This window comes from Hippocampus guttulatus, chromosome 15, assembly GCF_054856545.1.
Source record: "Hippocampus guttulatus isolate MCC_2025c chromosome 15, RoL_Hgut_1.0, whole genome shotgun sequence".
NCBI classification, from domain to species: domain Eukaryota; kingdom Metazoa; phylum Chordata; class Actinopteri; order Syngnathiformes; family Syngnathidae; genus Hippocampus; species Hippocampus guttulatus.
Genome location: NC_141275.1, coordinates 8,317,167 through 8,333,594, shown reverse-complemented (window position 1 = coordinate 8,333,594; position 16,428 = coordinate 8,317,167). Strand labels below are relative to the sequence as shown.

Genomic DNA, 16,428 nt, shown 5'->3' with positions numbered 1-16,428 from the left:
AGAGACGCTCAAGACCAGCAATCAAGAGAAACGATAATATGCATCATGAACAACAGCCCCAGTGTGATTAGAGTTTTGTCTCCGTGCTAATTGTGACGCGGCTTATATCAATCTCTCCTCTTTGACTTTGAATACGAAAGAAAAGCACTGACGGTGAACGTATTTCATATTTGTCAGTGCAGAAGACAATACCGTTCCTCATTAAATCTTCTTATATACCCGGCCATTCATGTCATCAAAAATTCCACAAAGACGTGCGCCACCAACGCTGCACGTATTGCACAGGACATTGTGTGTATTCCACATTCTTTCAGCTTTTTTTTTTTTTTTTTTGTCACAGCCAAGTCAAACAATGGTTGCACGTTAGTCTCCGAATGCAAATAAATCAATTTACCAGAAATGGGTTTTATTCCTATACAATAGCGTTGAGTGGGAGCATGAAAACAGTGACGATAAAAAGGAGAGATATTTTTAAATGTGCAGAGCAGAAACAATGTGGGAACAATGGAGCCAGACGAGGTATTTCTCTAAAGCAAACAGACAACCACTGCCTCTTTGAATCTGCTGTGTGGCCACAGAAAATTACGTATGGTGGTGACACGAGACATAATCATTTTCTTCTAGGAGGCAAGGTGACCAATTTATTCTTCTTACCTTAGGCTGGGCGCGACGTGGAAAGGCAACCTTAGGATCAATCTGATGGGGGAGATGTGGGGGGAGAGAAAAAAAGAAAGAGCGGAGATGTCAAAATATTTTAAAAGCATTACATTGCCTATTTTCTAATCCCACATAAATGGCCAGAGTGCAATCAGTGACATGACTGAATAGACAGAAGAATAAAAATTGGCATTTCAAAGCAACAAATTCATTATTCAAAAGATTCAAATGTGACTTTTTACTAACTAATCAAAGCATTTAAAAGGTTCATAAATGCTGCATAATCAAGTCGCATTAAGCCATGTGGTCGGCTTTTTAAAAGTGGAAAGCATTTTGTTAAACTAAGGCTGCATTCAAAATGGAGTTATCGGAACCGCAATCACAAATTAAGTGCACAAGGACAAAACAATATCAAACCAGGATTTGTTTTGCTAACGCCTGCATCATAAATAACTGAATAAGATTATTAACGGTATTACTCCCCTTTGTCTTTCGCTCTGCTGACCATTTAAAGTTTTCCAATTTATTGAACCCCAAAATTGAACCAAGCGTTTATTTCATTTCACATTTTTAGCGGTAGGTGAGTCAGTGATATCAGTCAACAAAAAATCACATTACCCGTACAAACTTTTACATTTTATGCCATGTCATCTGTTACACAGATACGTTTCTGGTCATGTCTCCCTAATTACGATCCACGTCAACGCTCAATTGATGGAGCTCCTTTGTCACGTTCAAGGCATAAAATGCATTAATTTGACTGGGCAATGAACCACTGGGAGGAAAAAAAAAATCATATTCATTACTGCTGATCAGTGTCCAACAATATCCGAACATGGGATGAGTCTAATATCGATTAATTGTTCGTTAGGAACTTGGTCAATTGTGCGGAACTGACTGATGATTCAGCACGTCTTGAAGCCATTTAGGCAAATTGGGGTGCACTACTTTGCTGCAACCAGCAGAGGCACTGTTGAGTCAGTCATCACTCCTTAGCGCCCGATATGCAGTGTAATTCAGTCATTAAAAAAGGAATTGTGAACATCCCGAAAGGGATTCTCTTATCCCATTTGTAAAAAAAAAAAAATAACTGAATGTTAATTTTCCAGAACGGAACAAGGAAATGAAGTCAAATGCCCATCTTTACTCGTGATAAGTTGGACGGTAAATATGGTAAGACACAAAACTTTACAGTAAATTGGAAAATAAATAAATAAATAAACAAAAGTAAATCTGGAGATGAGCTACAACAGCCGTGGTTTGACTAGCCATCGTCACGATGGTGGAGGGTCGCTGTGAATCTGACCAGGAATCACTGATTGAATATGACACGGAGAAAATGAGAATCCCGGGCTAGTGACGCCTCCAAATAACAAGCTGGATGCATCAGATGAGCATGTTTGCCCGTCTTGTGCTTGTTATGTTATTAGTTTAATTTTCCCCATTAATTTCACTGGCATGAAGGTATGTGACACTGGGAAGTGTGGGGAGGGGGTGTTGGCGGGTTTTCATCAACCTTGCACTTTTAATAAATCACACAGCAATGTCATCCTTAAATGCATTGCGATGAATTTCTCCCAGATACACTTGGTGTCTTTTCGTTCCGGCTTTCATTGCATTTTCATGTTTGCGTATCATTCGGAACCCTTCGCAGTTTACGAAGCCAATTCCAACCGTTCATAAAAGTTATTCTTTCGGTGCAGATGGATCCATTTAAGAAATGCGTACCCTGCTGGGGGAAAACAGCAGAAACAAAATGAAGGCGAGAAGCATCTGCGCAGCTCAATTAAGCCAAGGAGACTGACTATGTTTTAATGCGTTTGAAGGGAAACCATGATGCGCTTTCTCATTGCCATCATTTCTGCCAGTCTCAGTTATTACTGTTATCTCTCTAAATCAGGCCACAATGAGAAATGAATTCAATAACACCTGAGTATGGAAACCCTGCTTGTAATGAATTTCATTTAAAGATTTGTTTTAGCACTTAGCCTCGGGCTTAACCAATTGAAACTCAATTACTATGTCTGCCTCGTCTGCGCCAAGACAACATGTCATGCTCGGAATACCAAATTCCAGCGCGCCTTCTGACCTACTGTATCTTCCTTTTGGGTCAGGAGTCCTGTGTTCCCGCATTTATTATTTTTACGATTTATAGCATCTTGCCGTGTTACCGTATCCACCTTACATTGCCGCTGAAGCTGTACGTACTAAAAATTGTGTGAAGAGAGAACGGTACGGCTTCTCTGTCCTTTCTACACGTAGGGTGGATGAGCAACTGTATTAAGAATGTACCTGTGATACAATCAGAGCCATGTCGACAAATTAGCCACAGATGATGCAATTCTTTGGAGAAATGTTGCAGCAGTACCTTTTTAGGTCACAACTTATGATGAATGGCTCCTTTGAGGAAAGTGAAATCAAGGGCAGGTGAGGTGTAGCGATTGTTTCCCCACATTTTTACATACTCATGCATATGTAGTTTTGTGGTTCAAAACTGTCGGGCCCCTAAGGCCATCAAGCAAAAAATACGCACTGCCCCCCTTTGCTCCGAATAACCAGAGTGCCAGCAATTACGTCGTCTCCGTTTCACCTGGATCATCTTCATGATCATTTCCATATTAGTAATTTACTAAGATGTTCGGCCCATTGACTTTGTGGTTTGGGAGGAAAATGGCAAGATCCAGCCGCATAATAAATGTCAAGAAGGTTAAGCCTCTTTTGCCAGCCGTTAAAATAGATTGTGAAAATCAGCCAAAATGAAAATATGTCAAAGTGGGGGAGACAATCATTCTCGGTGAACAAGTCGTAGTAATCGTAATCATTTTAGGCCTGGCAGGAAAAGTACACTTTAAGGGCTAGCAGATCATACTATTGATGCCGGGCGCGTAAACTAACCAATAAGATGAGATCCTTGGAAGCCCCTATTGGAACAGAAGGAACAATATACTACGAATGGCAGTGTGCTTTCACCTTGGAACATTAGGTTTTATTGTTACAGGATTATCTGCGCAAATGCGGGCAAGTAGCGCCATTAAGAAGCTTAAGACCTTGCATTTACCTTTTGTTTATTGTTTTCCACCCGTGCCAGTGTGAAGGTCATTGAGTTTTTATTTTACTATACCTACAGTACATGGGGGGTGGGGGGGGGGGGGGGGGTGCTCAATTGACACACGTACTGTACCTCCAAGTTGTGAATACATGCTATAAAACTATCGTAGCTTGATTTATTAAAATTAAATGGGGGCAGGGAGGAAGAAATGTAAAACGTTGCAACAGGTACAGTAATGTTTATTCGACAGGATCGTACATAACTTTACAGATGTCAGCAAGTCTAATGAGAGCAGTTGTTTTATGGTGTACGTAGGTGCCGGCCTCTAATAAAGTGTGATTACCAGTTTGCATTTATTGTTTTAAAAAAATAATAATAAAAAATCACGTGCAGTGCAGGTTACACAGATGATTTAAGGAGGTGCAAAAGAGGTCCTTTGTGTAAATAGCGCCACACATGGAACAAAAGTGGTTCCCCTCGAGACATCATCACAACCTGCAGTGTCAAAGTAATAAAAATGAGAACAGACCGAGAGGTCACGACCTCCCCACAGCCACTAACCCACCATCTTTTATCTTCTGCAGCCTTTTACAACAAGGTCTCTACAGGCTGCTTCCGAGTGAGATCAGCGGGAGAAACGGCATATATCTGAAAAATCTTACCAAAAAAAATAATAAAATAAAATAATAATAATAAATCGTCTGTATATCAATGCAGCTCTTTGGTAAACTCCTGATTAACACATATCTGCCCTCACACGACGCCACGGTGTTAAAGCTTCAAGGAAAAGGCTTATCAAAGTGCGCAGCTTCTCCCAATTTAGGGCTGTGAGGAGTTCCACAGGTGTTGGTGTGTGATAGCAAACAGAATGGCCATGAAATTAAAGCGTAAATGATTCATATCAGGGCTGTCATTCTTCGCTGATCTTTGCGGCTGAACAACTCCTGAAAGAAGCCGGTCGTTATGCTCCTAAATCAATAACAAGAATTTTAACTATCCCCCCCCAAAAAAAGACAGCAAACACATTGACCTTTCCTCAAAATAAGCGTCAGTATGTTGGATATTCATTGGTGTACAAGATGTTACACACCTGCAATGAATGACAAGATATAATCGATAACAGAGTAGGGAAAAAAGGTGGACTCGTCAATTCTTTTGGTAAACAAGTTCGAATTAGACAACGCTAAACTAATTTATCAGAGGCCGTCTCGCATCATAATGCGCTTCAATGCAGGCTTAAATTTGTCACCTCGTTTCAGTAGGCATACATAATTTTGAAAAGAAACGAGGAATTTCAAACAATGTACTTTTCAAACATAAACTTGAGCCTCGAAGCCCTAGTTACATGAGCAAGTCTATAGCGCATAGAGCAGTCTAACGATCTGCAGCGGTCTAAACCCGCGCAGGTAGAAGGCGGAGTTTGTGCCGTTGTACTCCGTTGTGATCTTTGACATTGCGGAAGCAGGAATTGACTCGCTGGGGTCTGCACTGACATCCACCAGACACATCAACGGAGCTCAGAATCTGTCTGCCTATGCCTCCATCAAATCCATCAAAATCGCGTTATGCCACCTGTACCACAACTTAGACCTGCTTTTAGTTTGTCTAAAAAGTATTCTACTTTTGGTCACAAAATTGATAGACGTGCGGGGCGTGCGATAGAACGCCTAATAAGGCGCAGCGCAGCCTGCCAAATTCACGACTAAACTAGACTTGCCCCGACATTAAAATCAAGATGCGCCCGTTTTCACTCTGAGTGCAAAATACTTGTCACCAAATTGTCCCGGCATGAAAATGAAGATGAGCTTTACACAAAGCACACAGTCGCCTGTCTACGAAAATAGCGCCCTTAGAATTCAGAAATTAATCAAGTCTAACTTGATTTTTTTCTGTTCATCAATGCAATTAAATAACTATAATTTGACATGTTAAGACATCAATTTGAGTATTAACTTTTTTTAAAGTGGCTAATCCATTGGGCATGGGAAACAGTCATTTCGTGACATCGAGAAAATTATGTTGGAAGTTGACTCAAGGAATCAGCTCAAAGAGAAATAATCATTAGCTGCAGCCCCCCCACCAATAGTACACAGAAGACACGGACGCAGCAAGAACTAATCACACTTTCAGCCATAATTAACTGCAAGAGCGAGCCCCTGCTAATGCAAGGGCACATCAGAGTTCAGATCATTCGACTGACTTTCTTTCCAAATCCTACGTGATGAATATAGGGGAGGATTCTTATGGACTGCTCTTTTCCTACTTTGCAACTTTATTCTCAGATAGAGCTCAAAACATCCAAGCAAAAAGTAAAAGGTCACCTGAGGTCACGAGTGAAGCACACAAGTTCAATGATGCCACAGAGGTCGTACGTTCAGAATATAACATTTTTGGCGTTTAAGACCCATACAATTTTGGACACTCTGGCATTTGTCCTACAGACCAAGACCATAGTGTTAACTCCAGGCATTTTTTTGCTTTCCTTTTTGTTTTTTGAGGCTTCTTTTTACTCTGGGTTTTCTTTTAATTACTGCAATTACTACTATTACTACTTCTAATTACTGCAAAAGACGGATGGAATGGTGGTCAGGAATCCATGTAGAATTTTTTCTTTTTTTCCCCCCCGATTGGATATACTGTAGAAAGAACAATACTGATTTATTTATTTTTTTTTGTTGACACACAACCCAAACATTTGGTAAGGAGAAGTAGTAAAGATATGGTACCCTGTTCGATCCATCAAATTATCCATCAGCCAAATGATATCAAGAACAAACATGTGTGAAGCGTAATTGTCACATGTCACGTTGGATTTAAAAGATAAGATTTTGCTGCAGTTTTTACCAGTTTGTGAATGTTTTCCATCTGCATGATCTATTTGCCTCATACCGTATTGACTTTTTTGTGCCGCGCCCCACATACTGTATACACACAGTTCCTAACGTAACATTGCTCAGTGGTTGAAAGATGAATCAAAACAACGGTGTTGTTAAAGTTGTGTGCTCCCAAGTCTACTGAGAATGCGGTTTTGTTTTTTACAAATCACCTGGAAAACTAGTATTTATAATAATGACAATGATAACTTGACCCTGCGACAGATTATTTTTATATTTCCTTTCGGAAATATATTTGTCATTTTGTCTTGGAAAAAATTTTATTTTTAGTTATTTACGGTGCAGTACAATGGATATAAAATGTCAACACACCCCTGTTCAAATGTCAATTTCTTTTGTGATATGAAAAATTAGACCTCCATAAACCATTATAAAACTTTCTCGATCATTATTATTGCCTACAAACGATAATTCAATATTTTGTCCAACTAGAACAGCTGAACTTTATTTGGGGTTAATCAGAGGCACTTTAAACGATGCCCGTTGTGTGCCGACTCCCGTTTAACACGAGTTTGGATAGGATCGGTTAATTCCGAGCGAAGCCGCAACACCAGATATAAGAGGGTGTGCAGTCACATTATTTCAGTTGTTTATTACGTACCCTCTTGAAAAGACCCCCCACCCCAAATAAGTAGTACAGGTTTTGGGTAACATTGATAGTGAAAAATGTTTTTAAATTACTTGTCTTGTTCCTAAAACAAAATGGCTTTTGAACAGGGGGGTGTCGACTTTTTATATCCATTATTTTTGCATTAAAATAGCAATTAATGTGCAATCAATCTTCCGGCAATAAATCGGCTGCCTTGTAAAGTGCTCTTCAAGTGTTCATGCCCGCATGAGCTCCAAACATCATCAGGGGCAAACATATTTCGAACAAAAGCAATGGAGGGAAATGAGAAATATGTTCTGAATTACCAGCATGTGTGTTGTGATGCCTGAGGCTGTGCTTCCCCCATATGTCTTGTTCATATCTCCATCCAAGTGTTTTCATATCCGGTTGGGGATGGGAAAAAAAAAATGGAGCACAAATTCATATATACTGTAAAGAATAACATGACTCTTGTGGCGCAGACTATATTTATCCTGCACTTTCCTTTAAAATTGATTAAATAGCGCCTCGCCACAAACCTGACGATCCGGACTGAAATCACGTTGGCAAAGAAATAAATTCACAGATCCGGTAATAAGTTGGAACAAATGTAAATGAGGGATGGTTTGCACGTTCCCTCTTTGAATGCTCATAATATGACTCAGCTCGTTCACAGTCACAGCCCCTGCGGCCTCTCAAAGACAGCCCAGCCCGTTCAAGGTGACCCGTGACAGGAAAGATTCACTGGACGGCCCCCCGTAAAGTCCCAACGCTTGGATCGAATCGAACATCTGCGCACAAATCAAGAATGTTTGCAGGTCTGCTCTTTTCCTTTTATTTGTGCTGAGTAACTGCGCAAGCGATATGACAGATCCTAATGCACGGTGATTGTGCGATTGTTGGGCTAACACGAGAGCCGAGAGTGGCCGGTGACTAATGGCGAGGAAGAACACACAGCCAGCTGCCTCAGATTTGTTCTATTCCGCGGCACGTTTCAACAGCACATTAGCAGCTGGGAAATATCTATTTCTGAATGTGTTCCGAGTCATCAGGATCATGTCGCAAGGCTGGTGCGTCAATCACACAGTCAAATATTTGTCTCAACAACAAGAGAGCGGAGCGCGATCAATTTAAAACTATATACCACGGTCTTATATCACACTTGGGTGTGCCCCCCCCCCCCCACCGCCCCAATCACGGCATGAATGGCACCATAAAAACGTTTTATCTTTGTCTCCCTCCCAACACGTCATCGTCAGGATACAGACTTGGAAACTGATAAAATAAATAAATAGAAAATGATAACCCTCGTATTAAAAAAATAATCATGAATAAAATGGCATTATTTTTCCCCCACAAATAAACCCGTCATTATCAAGCAATCGTATTCAACCCATATTCTAATCACTGTGTCAATGAAATTGGAAAATGAGGAGAAAATCTCTCAGAATTTAATAAGCAGCACGTATTGACATATTGGTGATATGAGAAGTCTCATTTGTAACTCGGCTGTCGGAATGTATGCTCTCTGTGAGATACTATGTTTTTTGGGGGGGTTTTGGAGGGGGGGGGGGGGTACTTGACTCATTAATTATAATTAACTGTGAAAATATTATCATATTACAAAATGAATGGAATTTTTAAAAAAGGGGTCAAATACGTACATATACCAAACAGCCTGACAGATTTTATTTTCCAGGACTGCAAATAAAAGTTATGTTTTTGAAAAATGACTCACTAAAAAGTCAGTAATAAGACAGCGAAAATGATCATTACAAACAGTTCATTTGAAGGCTCCCACTGGAAAAGCAGTTTAAGACATTGACCGTGTATTTCCCTTTTGAGTCCAGCTGAGCCTCTCTCCTCTCATTCCCAGCATGTCCGCTCACACAAGGACGATGGCCTATTTTTTTGTTCTTCTTTTTAAGTTTGAAAAATGAATACTTTTCTATTCGTTTCAAAGCAGATGTCAACAGTGTCAATGATCGCTATGATTCGAGAAGAACGACTGTGCAGAAAATACATTCAGTGTAGATGACAACTGAATGTCCCTCATTGAGTCGGCTGGCTGTCGCGCGTGTACAACGCTGGTCTGCAAAATAGGAGGACCCGACACAAGGTTGTCTTTCATATCATTTATTTTGCATTGCAATCAGAATGACTCGGGAACACTAGAGAGGACTGTGTTTTAATGTCTAGAAATGTTTTTTTATTTCATTCATCAGTTTCATGGACACTTTGGTATCAAATTATTTTGATTGCTGCTACTCATGAGTGACATCTTTGCTCTTTCATACATGGTGATAGAAATCTAATGGGATATGTTTAGAAGACAACATTGAGAAAATCTCTATGAACCATAAATGCTATCCAAAAATATGAATTTCAAGTGAAAGAGAAAGCTACAGAGACAAGTCACATGATTCAAAGGAGGGCAACAACAGAGAATTATACATGAATTGAACGTAACATTTCTACTTGGGACTATTTTCCAGCAACGTGAGAATTACGACATGAAATCTGTAGACGTGCATCCCAAAAAAAAAAAAAAAAATTAAAATTCTGGTAGGAAAAAAAAAAAGTAATCATGTGTATGCCACTGTGAAAAGAAACGACACACACTTATCAATTACTTTTTCTCCCAGGCAAAATCATCCTTTCAGTAACTTTTACATATTTCAATTTTGACTTCACCGGATAGTGCACGATAATATTCACTCGAATAAAGAAGTGTTAAAAGACTCTAACCTGTCTGCCATTACTGTGTTGACTGCGTCGTACTCATTTTGATGAAATACTTCACACGCATGTCCTCAAACCTTACAAGCTATGTTTTCAAGTACGTGAACTGTCGCGTTTTCAAAACACTGCGGTCATGTGTCATCAAATGGATCAAGCAACAGCGTTTTTATCTATGGCAATTTAAAACGGTCTCGGATATACACGGCCCCTCAGGTTCAAGCCACCTAAAATAAACATTCGAGCTTGGATGAGAACAGGGTCTTAGATGTGGTCCGTTTAGTCGGAGTAAAGCGCATGTTTACTGCGGGGGCCAGCTATTACAGTACCGGTAAGTCAGCTGGAGGTACTGTATACTGAATGAGCCCAAGGTCCTCAGGTTAAATCCTATGAAGAGCTTAACGGAATAATTAAAAAGCGCGCCAGGAATTTAACTCCTTCCACCACCGTTGCTTTCCTGTGAGCTGCTCTATCGAGACATGCTGTCAGCACAGGCGGAACTTCAGAGAAGAATAGTTGCAACAGTTTCCACTCTGCAGCCCGTGAGCCCGTTTAATATTTCACAGGCGATTTCAAATACCTCGTCTCTTCGTGGCATCCTCTAAATCTCAACCTTTCTACAGTTCCGTGATACCATCGGTCGTAACTTGCTGTTCATTTAGCTCTCAAGAACTTCCGTCTTCTTTCTGTGGCTACTAATTGGAAACATATGGAACAAAGTGTGATCTTATCACCCTCATCCCCAGTAGCACGTAAATAGCGCTTATGGCAATTTAGCTGCATGACATGACAAGAGTGCAACTACTGTGGGAAAGTGGCTAATATTCACTGAAATTAGATTTCAGAACTGTAAAGCCAGCGAAAAAAAAATCTCCAGCCCTGTGAGTCTAAACTTGTCGTTGAAATTTGTAAAGTATAATTTTTCAATGAAATAATAATAATAATAAATATAGAAAGTCTAACCTGGCAATCGAACTGGCACCCAAAGCAATCCGTGTTTTCTCAGTGTAGGGAATTCAAATTTCAAGGAAATCCCAGCCATGTCAAATATGAGCCGAAAAGCCATTTATTCTGTCACCGCACAGACATCTTTAAAAGTGACTCTCCTGTTTAATTATTCATCGACTGACAAATTTTCAAACAGCAAGAAAAATCCACAGTTGTGCAGCGCTAACTCATGAATGACTGTTTATTTACCTGAATTATCATGAGTAAATTCAACTCGCATATTAAAATAGTGGACGGGAAAGTAAAAGCCTTGAGGAAAGTGTTATGAACCCGTTTTTTTTTTAAACAAATACTGTATGTGATGACATATGTGGATCCAACAGTAGCAAGGTGGTGAAGGGCGCGCACGCACTTCACTGTACACAATGCACGCATGTGTGCGTGTAAGTGTGTGCGAGTCCCGCTTGTGGAGCGGAAGTCAAGAGGGGGGGAGGGGGGGGCGTGTCTGTCCCATTCATCCGGAGAAGTGAAAGTGCACGCATATTATTCAGAATGGTTCTGCGTTTTCTTGCCAGCATGAGTGCTGAAAGGACCGTCGTGCATTCAACCCTTATTCATGACCTTGAGCAGAGTGGGGTTTCCCCCATCGGGCATTGAAAGCACATTCAGTTTCAGGCATTGGAATGTTTTTTTTACAAAAATGTCAAAAGAAATTAACTCACCGTCTTTGAGTCTAATTCGTGGTGTTGCTGAGCTAAGACTTTTTCTACGCTGGCAGCATCTGTAAATGTAACAAACCCAAATCCTCTGCAAAGCAAAGACACAAACAACAACGGTGTCAAAAGGGCCTGCATGCTAAAACCCCAAAATAAATAACTTATGATTGTTCAGAATGCAAAACAAAACTACATTGCAAGAGCACGTCATCTCGATTTGACCTCACTGGCGTCACACACACAGTATTGTTTCTTGCAAAAACAGTCGCGGTTACAGTGCATGTGTTTATCATCCAGATTGCGGACGTCCTGTGGCAGAAACTGAAAGTGAGCACGCTATTCGCCACACTGTGCTGCAGTCACAAAGTCAATGTCAAATTGCATTCGGTCGCAGCTTTACGGCAGCGAGCATTTAAGCTTATCTGGCTCGCTTGTGGAACCACACGCAGGCGCGCGCACATACACACATACAAACAGTGGATTAACCACGAAACAAAAGTAAAGCGATATCGCTGCATGTGTCTGTGTGTGTGTGTGGGGGGGGGGGGGGGGCATTTCATTTACCTTGAGCGTTTCGTCGTGGGGTCTCGCATCACCATACATTCTCGTATCTCTCCAAATTTACTAAAATAGTCTCTAAGGCTGTCTGTGGAGAGAGGAAACACGTCGGGTCATTAGAAAGACAACACGCACGCGTTCGTCATTTTGAAAAAATACACACACACGCACACGCTCGCGCGTGCACGCACGCACACGCACATGCCCCCACCCCCCACCCCTCCACCAGCAGCACCGCCGCGATGCGCATAGGGGTCGAATAGAGGACTTGAGACGGACGAAGATCGGAAATAACGTTGCACACACACCAGCTGAGACATCCCATAGTGTGCACGCGTGCACGCATTCGCATTCGCACGCCACCTTCGGCGTCAACGGCCGCCGACACGCAGTCAGCAAACAACACGAAAACAACACCGAAATACAAGGACAAGGGGAAACACTCTCACCTGGTGAGGTTTGCCAGCTGAGGCCACCGATAAACATTTTACTGTAAGAGGGAAACACAACACAAGTGAGTCCAGATGTCAGTTCGGCCATTTTGACGACTAACTACTTCTAAAAGCGACCTGAAAGGATAAATCGCGAGCGATCGAGTCGTAATAAGTCTCGCTTGCTGTTCCGAGAAAAAGGGGGAGGACACTGGCGCTAAAAGCTCTCGAAAACTGCCCCCTTGCAAGGCAGCGAGTGCCTGCCGTGTGGACGAATACGGCACGCCAGTCGAAGTCCTCTCCAAGATGTTGCAAACATGCACAAAACACGGCTTCAATTTAGCTCCAAGATTCTTACCCCGGGTCATGTTGTGAGTCATTTAGGCTTCCGGATGTGGCTTGACTCCCGTCTCCTTCCATAGCTGTTCCGAACTATCGACTGGGACTACAGGAACAGTGACAGACACACAGACAGGCAGGAGATATGCAAAGCCCCGCTATGAGAATATTACTGAGCCGGGAACGACAGCGTCACACGTGGGATCAGCTCAGCCCCCTGCTCCCTCCTTCTCCTCCTCCTCCTCCTCTTCCTCCACCACCCCCCCTCTCTCTCTCTCTCTCTCTCTCCCCCCCTCTCTCCCTCACGCAGTACGCTCTACCCTGTCCCGCGGGGGGCGGGGCCTCGCGCTGTCATCTAACCAATCCGATTGACGTCAACTCGGACAATCTGCAACGCAATCCTCCGATTTGTCATTTCATTAAGCAATAAACCACAAGAGGTGAAAGTGTCCTATAGCACCTCCAAGCAGGTGCACAGTCTAATGTGGAATCAAAACATTGCTGCCTACTTAAAGGGAAAGTCAACTCCAACATTTTCTTGATTATAACGGGTTCAATGCGCACCCCCACAAGTGAAAACACATTACAGTACTCGGATTGATATTGCGTCTGTGGAACATAAATTAAAGGAGTAGCCAGATATTCCTATTGTTGTTTGATTTTTTTTTTTATTCAATGGGGTGGGCAGGGTAAACCATCTCAGTCAAGGGTGTCCAAACATGCGTCAGTGTGTCATTCCTTATCATCTGTCCAGACACTGTTGTTTAAAATTTTTTTGATGTGCTCCATTGCACACTTCGATTTGCGCTCCCTGCCCTGGTGCATCGGGTCTTGCATCGCGTAGAGCATAGGTGTCAAACTCATGTCCTGGAGGGCCGCTGTCCTGCATGTTTTCCAAGTCTCCCTGTTGCAACACACCTGATTCAAATGAACATGTTCAATGTCAGGCTTCCGCAGAGCTTGCTGATGATCTGATCATTTGAATCAGGTGTGTTGCAACAGGGAGACTTGGAAAACATGCAGGACAGCGGCCCTCCAGGACCTGAGTTTGACACCCGTAGAGTGACATCACAGGCAGTCATAGCCGATTGGTATGTTTGGAGCTGTTCAAAGTCGAAAAATATTTTGATCGACTCGACTTGAATCCACCTATTTTCAATTGCTGGAAATTAGCGTTCTTCTGAAAAAGGAACCTGAAATAAAGTTTTTTTTTTCCTGAATCGGGGACAGCAAACCCTGTTGCAGTAACGCATACGTGTCCATTCATTCGCGTTGACTTTGGCGCTGTTTTATAGCTGCATCTCACTGCTCGGTGCAATTTGCTATTCCCCAGTGCCCAGTTTCCTCCTTGTCTCTGGATCAAAGTCGACCGCCATTGATTCAGCAACATTATTTTTGAAATTGTTTCCGTCGTAAATCTGCTGCACACCACAGTTAATAAAGCAAAAGGTCTCATTCCATCTAAGGAAGGTGTTGACTTGGACTCGGACTGTGTGACTTGGACACGATAAAGGCGGACTTGACTACAGCCCTGTGTAAGGGGTGGCCAAAGAGTGACAAGAAGTGGGCATGACCCTGTCGCTCTGCCCCTGTGAATCAACCTTCCTCTTGTGTTAGCTTTCTGTTCTCTTATGTTAATGATTCAGTTAAGCCATAAAATACCCATTTTTCTATCATCCAATTTGTTTCTTACCCCTTGGTTACATTCTTAGGCTTCCTTATGCATAAAAAGATTGGTGGCCGCGTTCGTTCCTTTGAAGGCCATGTAAACGCACGCAAAACCCTGACTGTGCTGTTATTCTGTTTGTTTGTTTTTTGTACCCTTTTCTAACCCGAATACTGTGTCATCTAAACTAATCGGGTCACCTCTTGTCGAACAGGACATTGATTTGTGACAATGATTTATGTTTAGGTTCTGCCATTCATGGTCTGTGTCTCACCGCGTGTCACGATGGTCGAGAGACTTCAGATTGAAGCAACTCAGTGAAGGTAGGGTACAGACTATTTCTCTGACTGTGTAAGTCTGCGCTCCCACTTTGAATCACGTTCCAGTGCACTTTTCCTGGTCGGAGGACTGAAAACTCCAACTTCCCACTTTCCTGGAATGGAGCAGTACTTCCTTCTATATGTGACATTTTACGTGGCCAAACCAGGAAAACAGGTTAGCAGACTCATTGTCTATGTTAGCATAAATACGGGGTGATGACATGGTGGTTTGAGTCTAAACTGACTCAAATTATTTTTGGTACACCCTGAATTGCTCACCAGCCAATCGCAGAGCGCATAAAGACAAACAAACATTCACGCTCACACAGAAGGACAATTTAGTGTCTTCCATTCTCATCATCATTTTAGAACACAGGAAGAAACCGGAATAGACTATCTGGAGAAAATCCACAGGGAGAACATGTCAAGACCACACAGGAAGGCCGTACCCTGGATACAAACCCATAATTTCATGCTGTATACCCGAGGACCTCCCACGGCACACTAATGTGCACCCGAACACCGATTGGGAATCACTGTTCCAACTACTAATGAACTAATGAAGTACAAATATATACATACCGTAGATCCCATGAATTGCACGATCTGTGTGTAATACGCCCCCTGTCTCGTGAGGAGCGGAATTTGGACCCAGAAGCAGAACTGACACGGAAGTTGAAAAGTAATAGACTTGATCTATGAAAATACAAAGTAACTACAGAGAGAAGGGCTGGATGAAGAAGACATGGAAGAAAGCTGACATTCTGACTGGGAGAAACCTCGACGTCCTGACATGGTGTTCACTGAGTAATCCGAGTTTACATACTGTGAGACATCAAGCCTGTATGACAGAATAAAGGACCAAAGCTTAAACGGGCCACAGCGAGTGCGTAACAACTGAAACATTAAGGAGGAACAAGCAGTCACAACAGTACCCTGAAAAAGGGCAGCATCCAATGCGGCAACTCCCGGTGCAATTCAGATCCGCCTCTTTACTGTAAAGAGCCATAAAAAAAATAACAATCGCTTACAAACGTGCAATCGATGCAGCATGGGTGGAAACTATAAACTGTCACATAATATAAGACTGAACTATATTTGAATTATCATACTTTATATTTAATCTGGCAATTTTAAGATCATTACGTCGTCAGCCTTTGTTGACGTAAATTAGAACAATCTCGATTGATTGATTTGTGGACGCGGCACGGAGGAATGTGAACCAGGGAGCATTAACAATGCCGACAGCAGATTCAGAAAAGCAAGATCCTCATCCAATACATTATTTAAGAGAGAGAATTTTTTTTTTTTTAATTGTCGATACAAAATGATTCGTGGCATAACATTTGTGTATTGTGCCAGGGTTAAAAAAAAAACCCTCACGGTTACGTTTTGTCTTTTCAGTTGTTATCATGAGTCAGTTTTGCAGTTTTTGGTAGCCAGTTCACAATGTCAACAAAACTGGGGGAACATGTTGTTTTGATAGCATAAAAACCATGGAGGCCAACATGGACTGTTCAAA

General features: G+C 41.9%; 1 protein-coding gene across 10 annotated transcripts in view; it reads right to left on the bottom strand.

Moving 5' to 3' along the window:
• LOC147193665 (RNA-binding protein Musashi homolog 2) overlaps positions 1-13,771 on the bottom strand; it is a 223,545-nt gene extending 209,774 nt beyond the window's left edge. For 3 of the 10 annotated variants that reach the window (XM_086131970.1, XM_086131972.1, XM_086131969.1), the window contains exons 1-5: positions 12,940-13,769; positions 12,600-12,640; positions 12,157-12,238; positions 11,599-11,683; positions 655-696 (exon numbers count right to left, since the gene is read on the bottom strand). In XM_086131970.1, coding sequence (XP_085988096.1) covers positions 655-696; positions 11,599-11,683; positions 12,157-12,238; positions 12,600-12,640; positions 12,940-13,001 — 312 coding nt within the window. In that variant the 5' untranslated portion in view covers positions 13,002-13,769. Of the gene's footprint in view, positions 1-654; positions 697-11,598; positions 11,684-12,156; positions 12,239-12,599; positions 12,641-12,939 lie in introns of all 10 variants that reach the window. The other 7 variants (XM_086131975.1, XM_086131978.1, XM_086131976.1 and 4 more) reach the window with 4 other exon arrangements.
• Between the last annotated feature and the right edge of the window lie 2,657 nt (positions 13,772-16,428).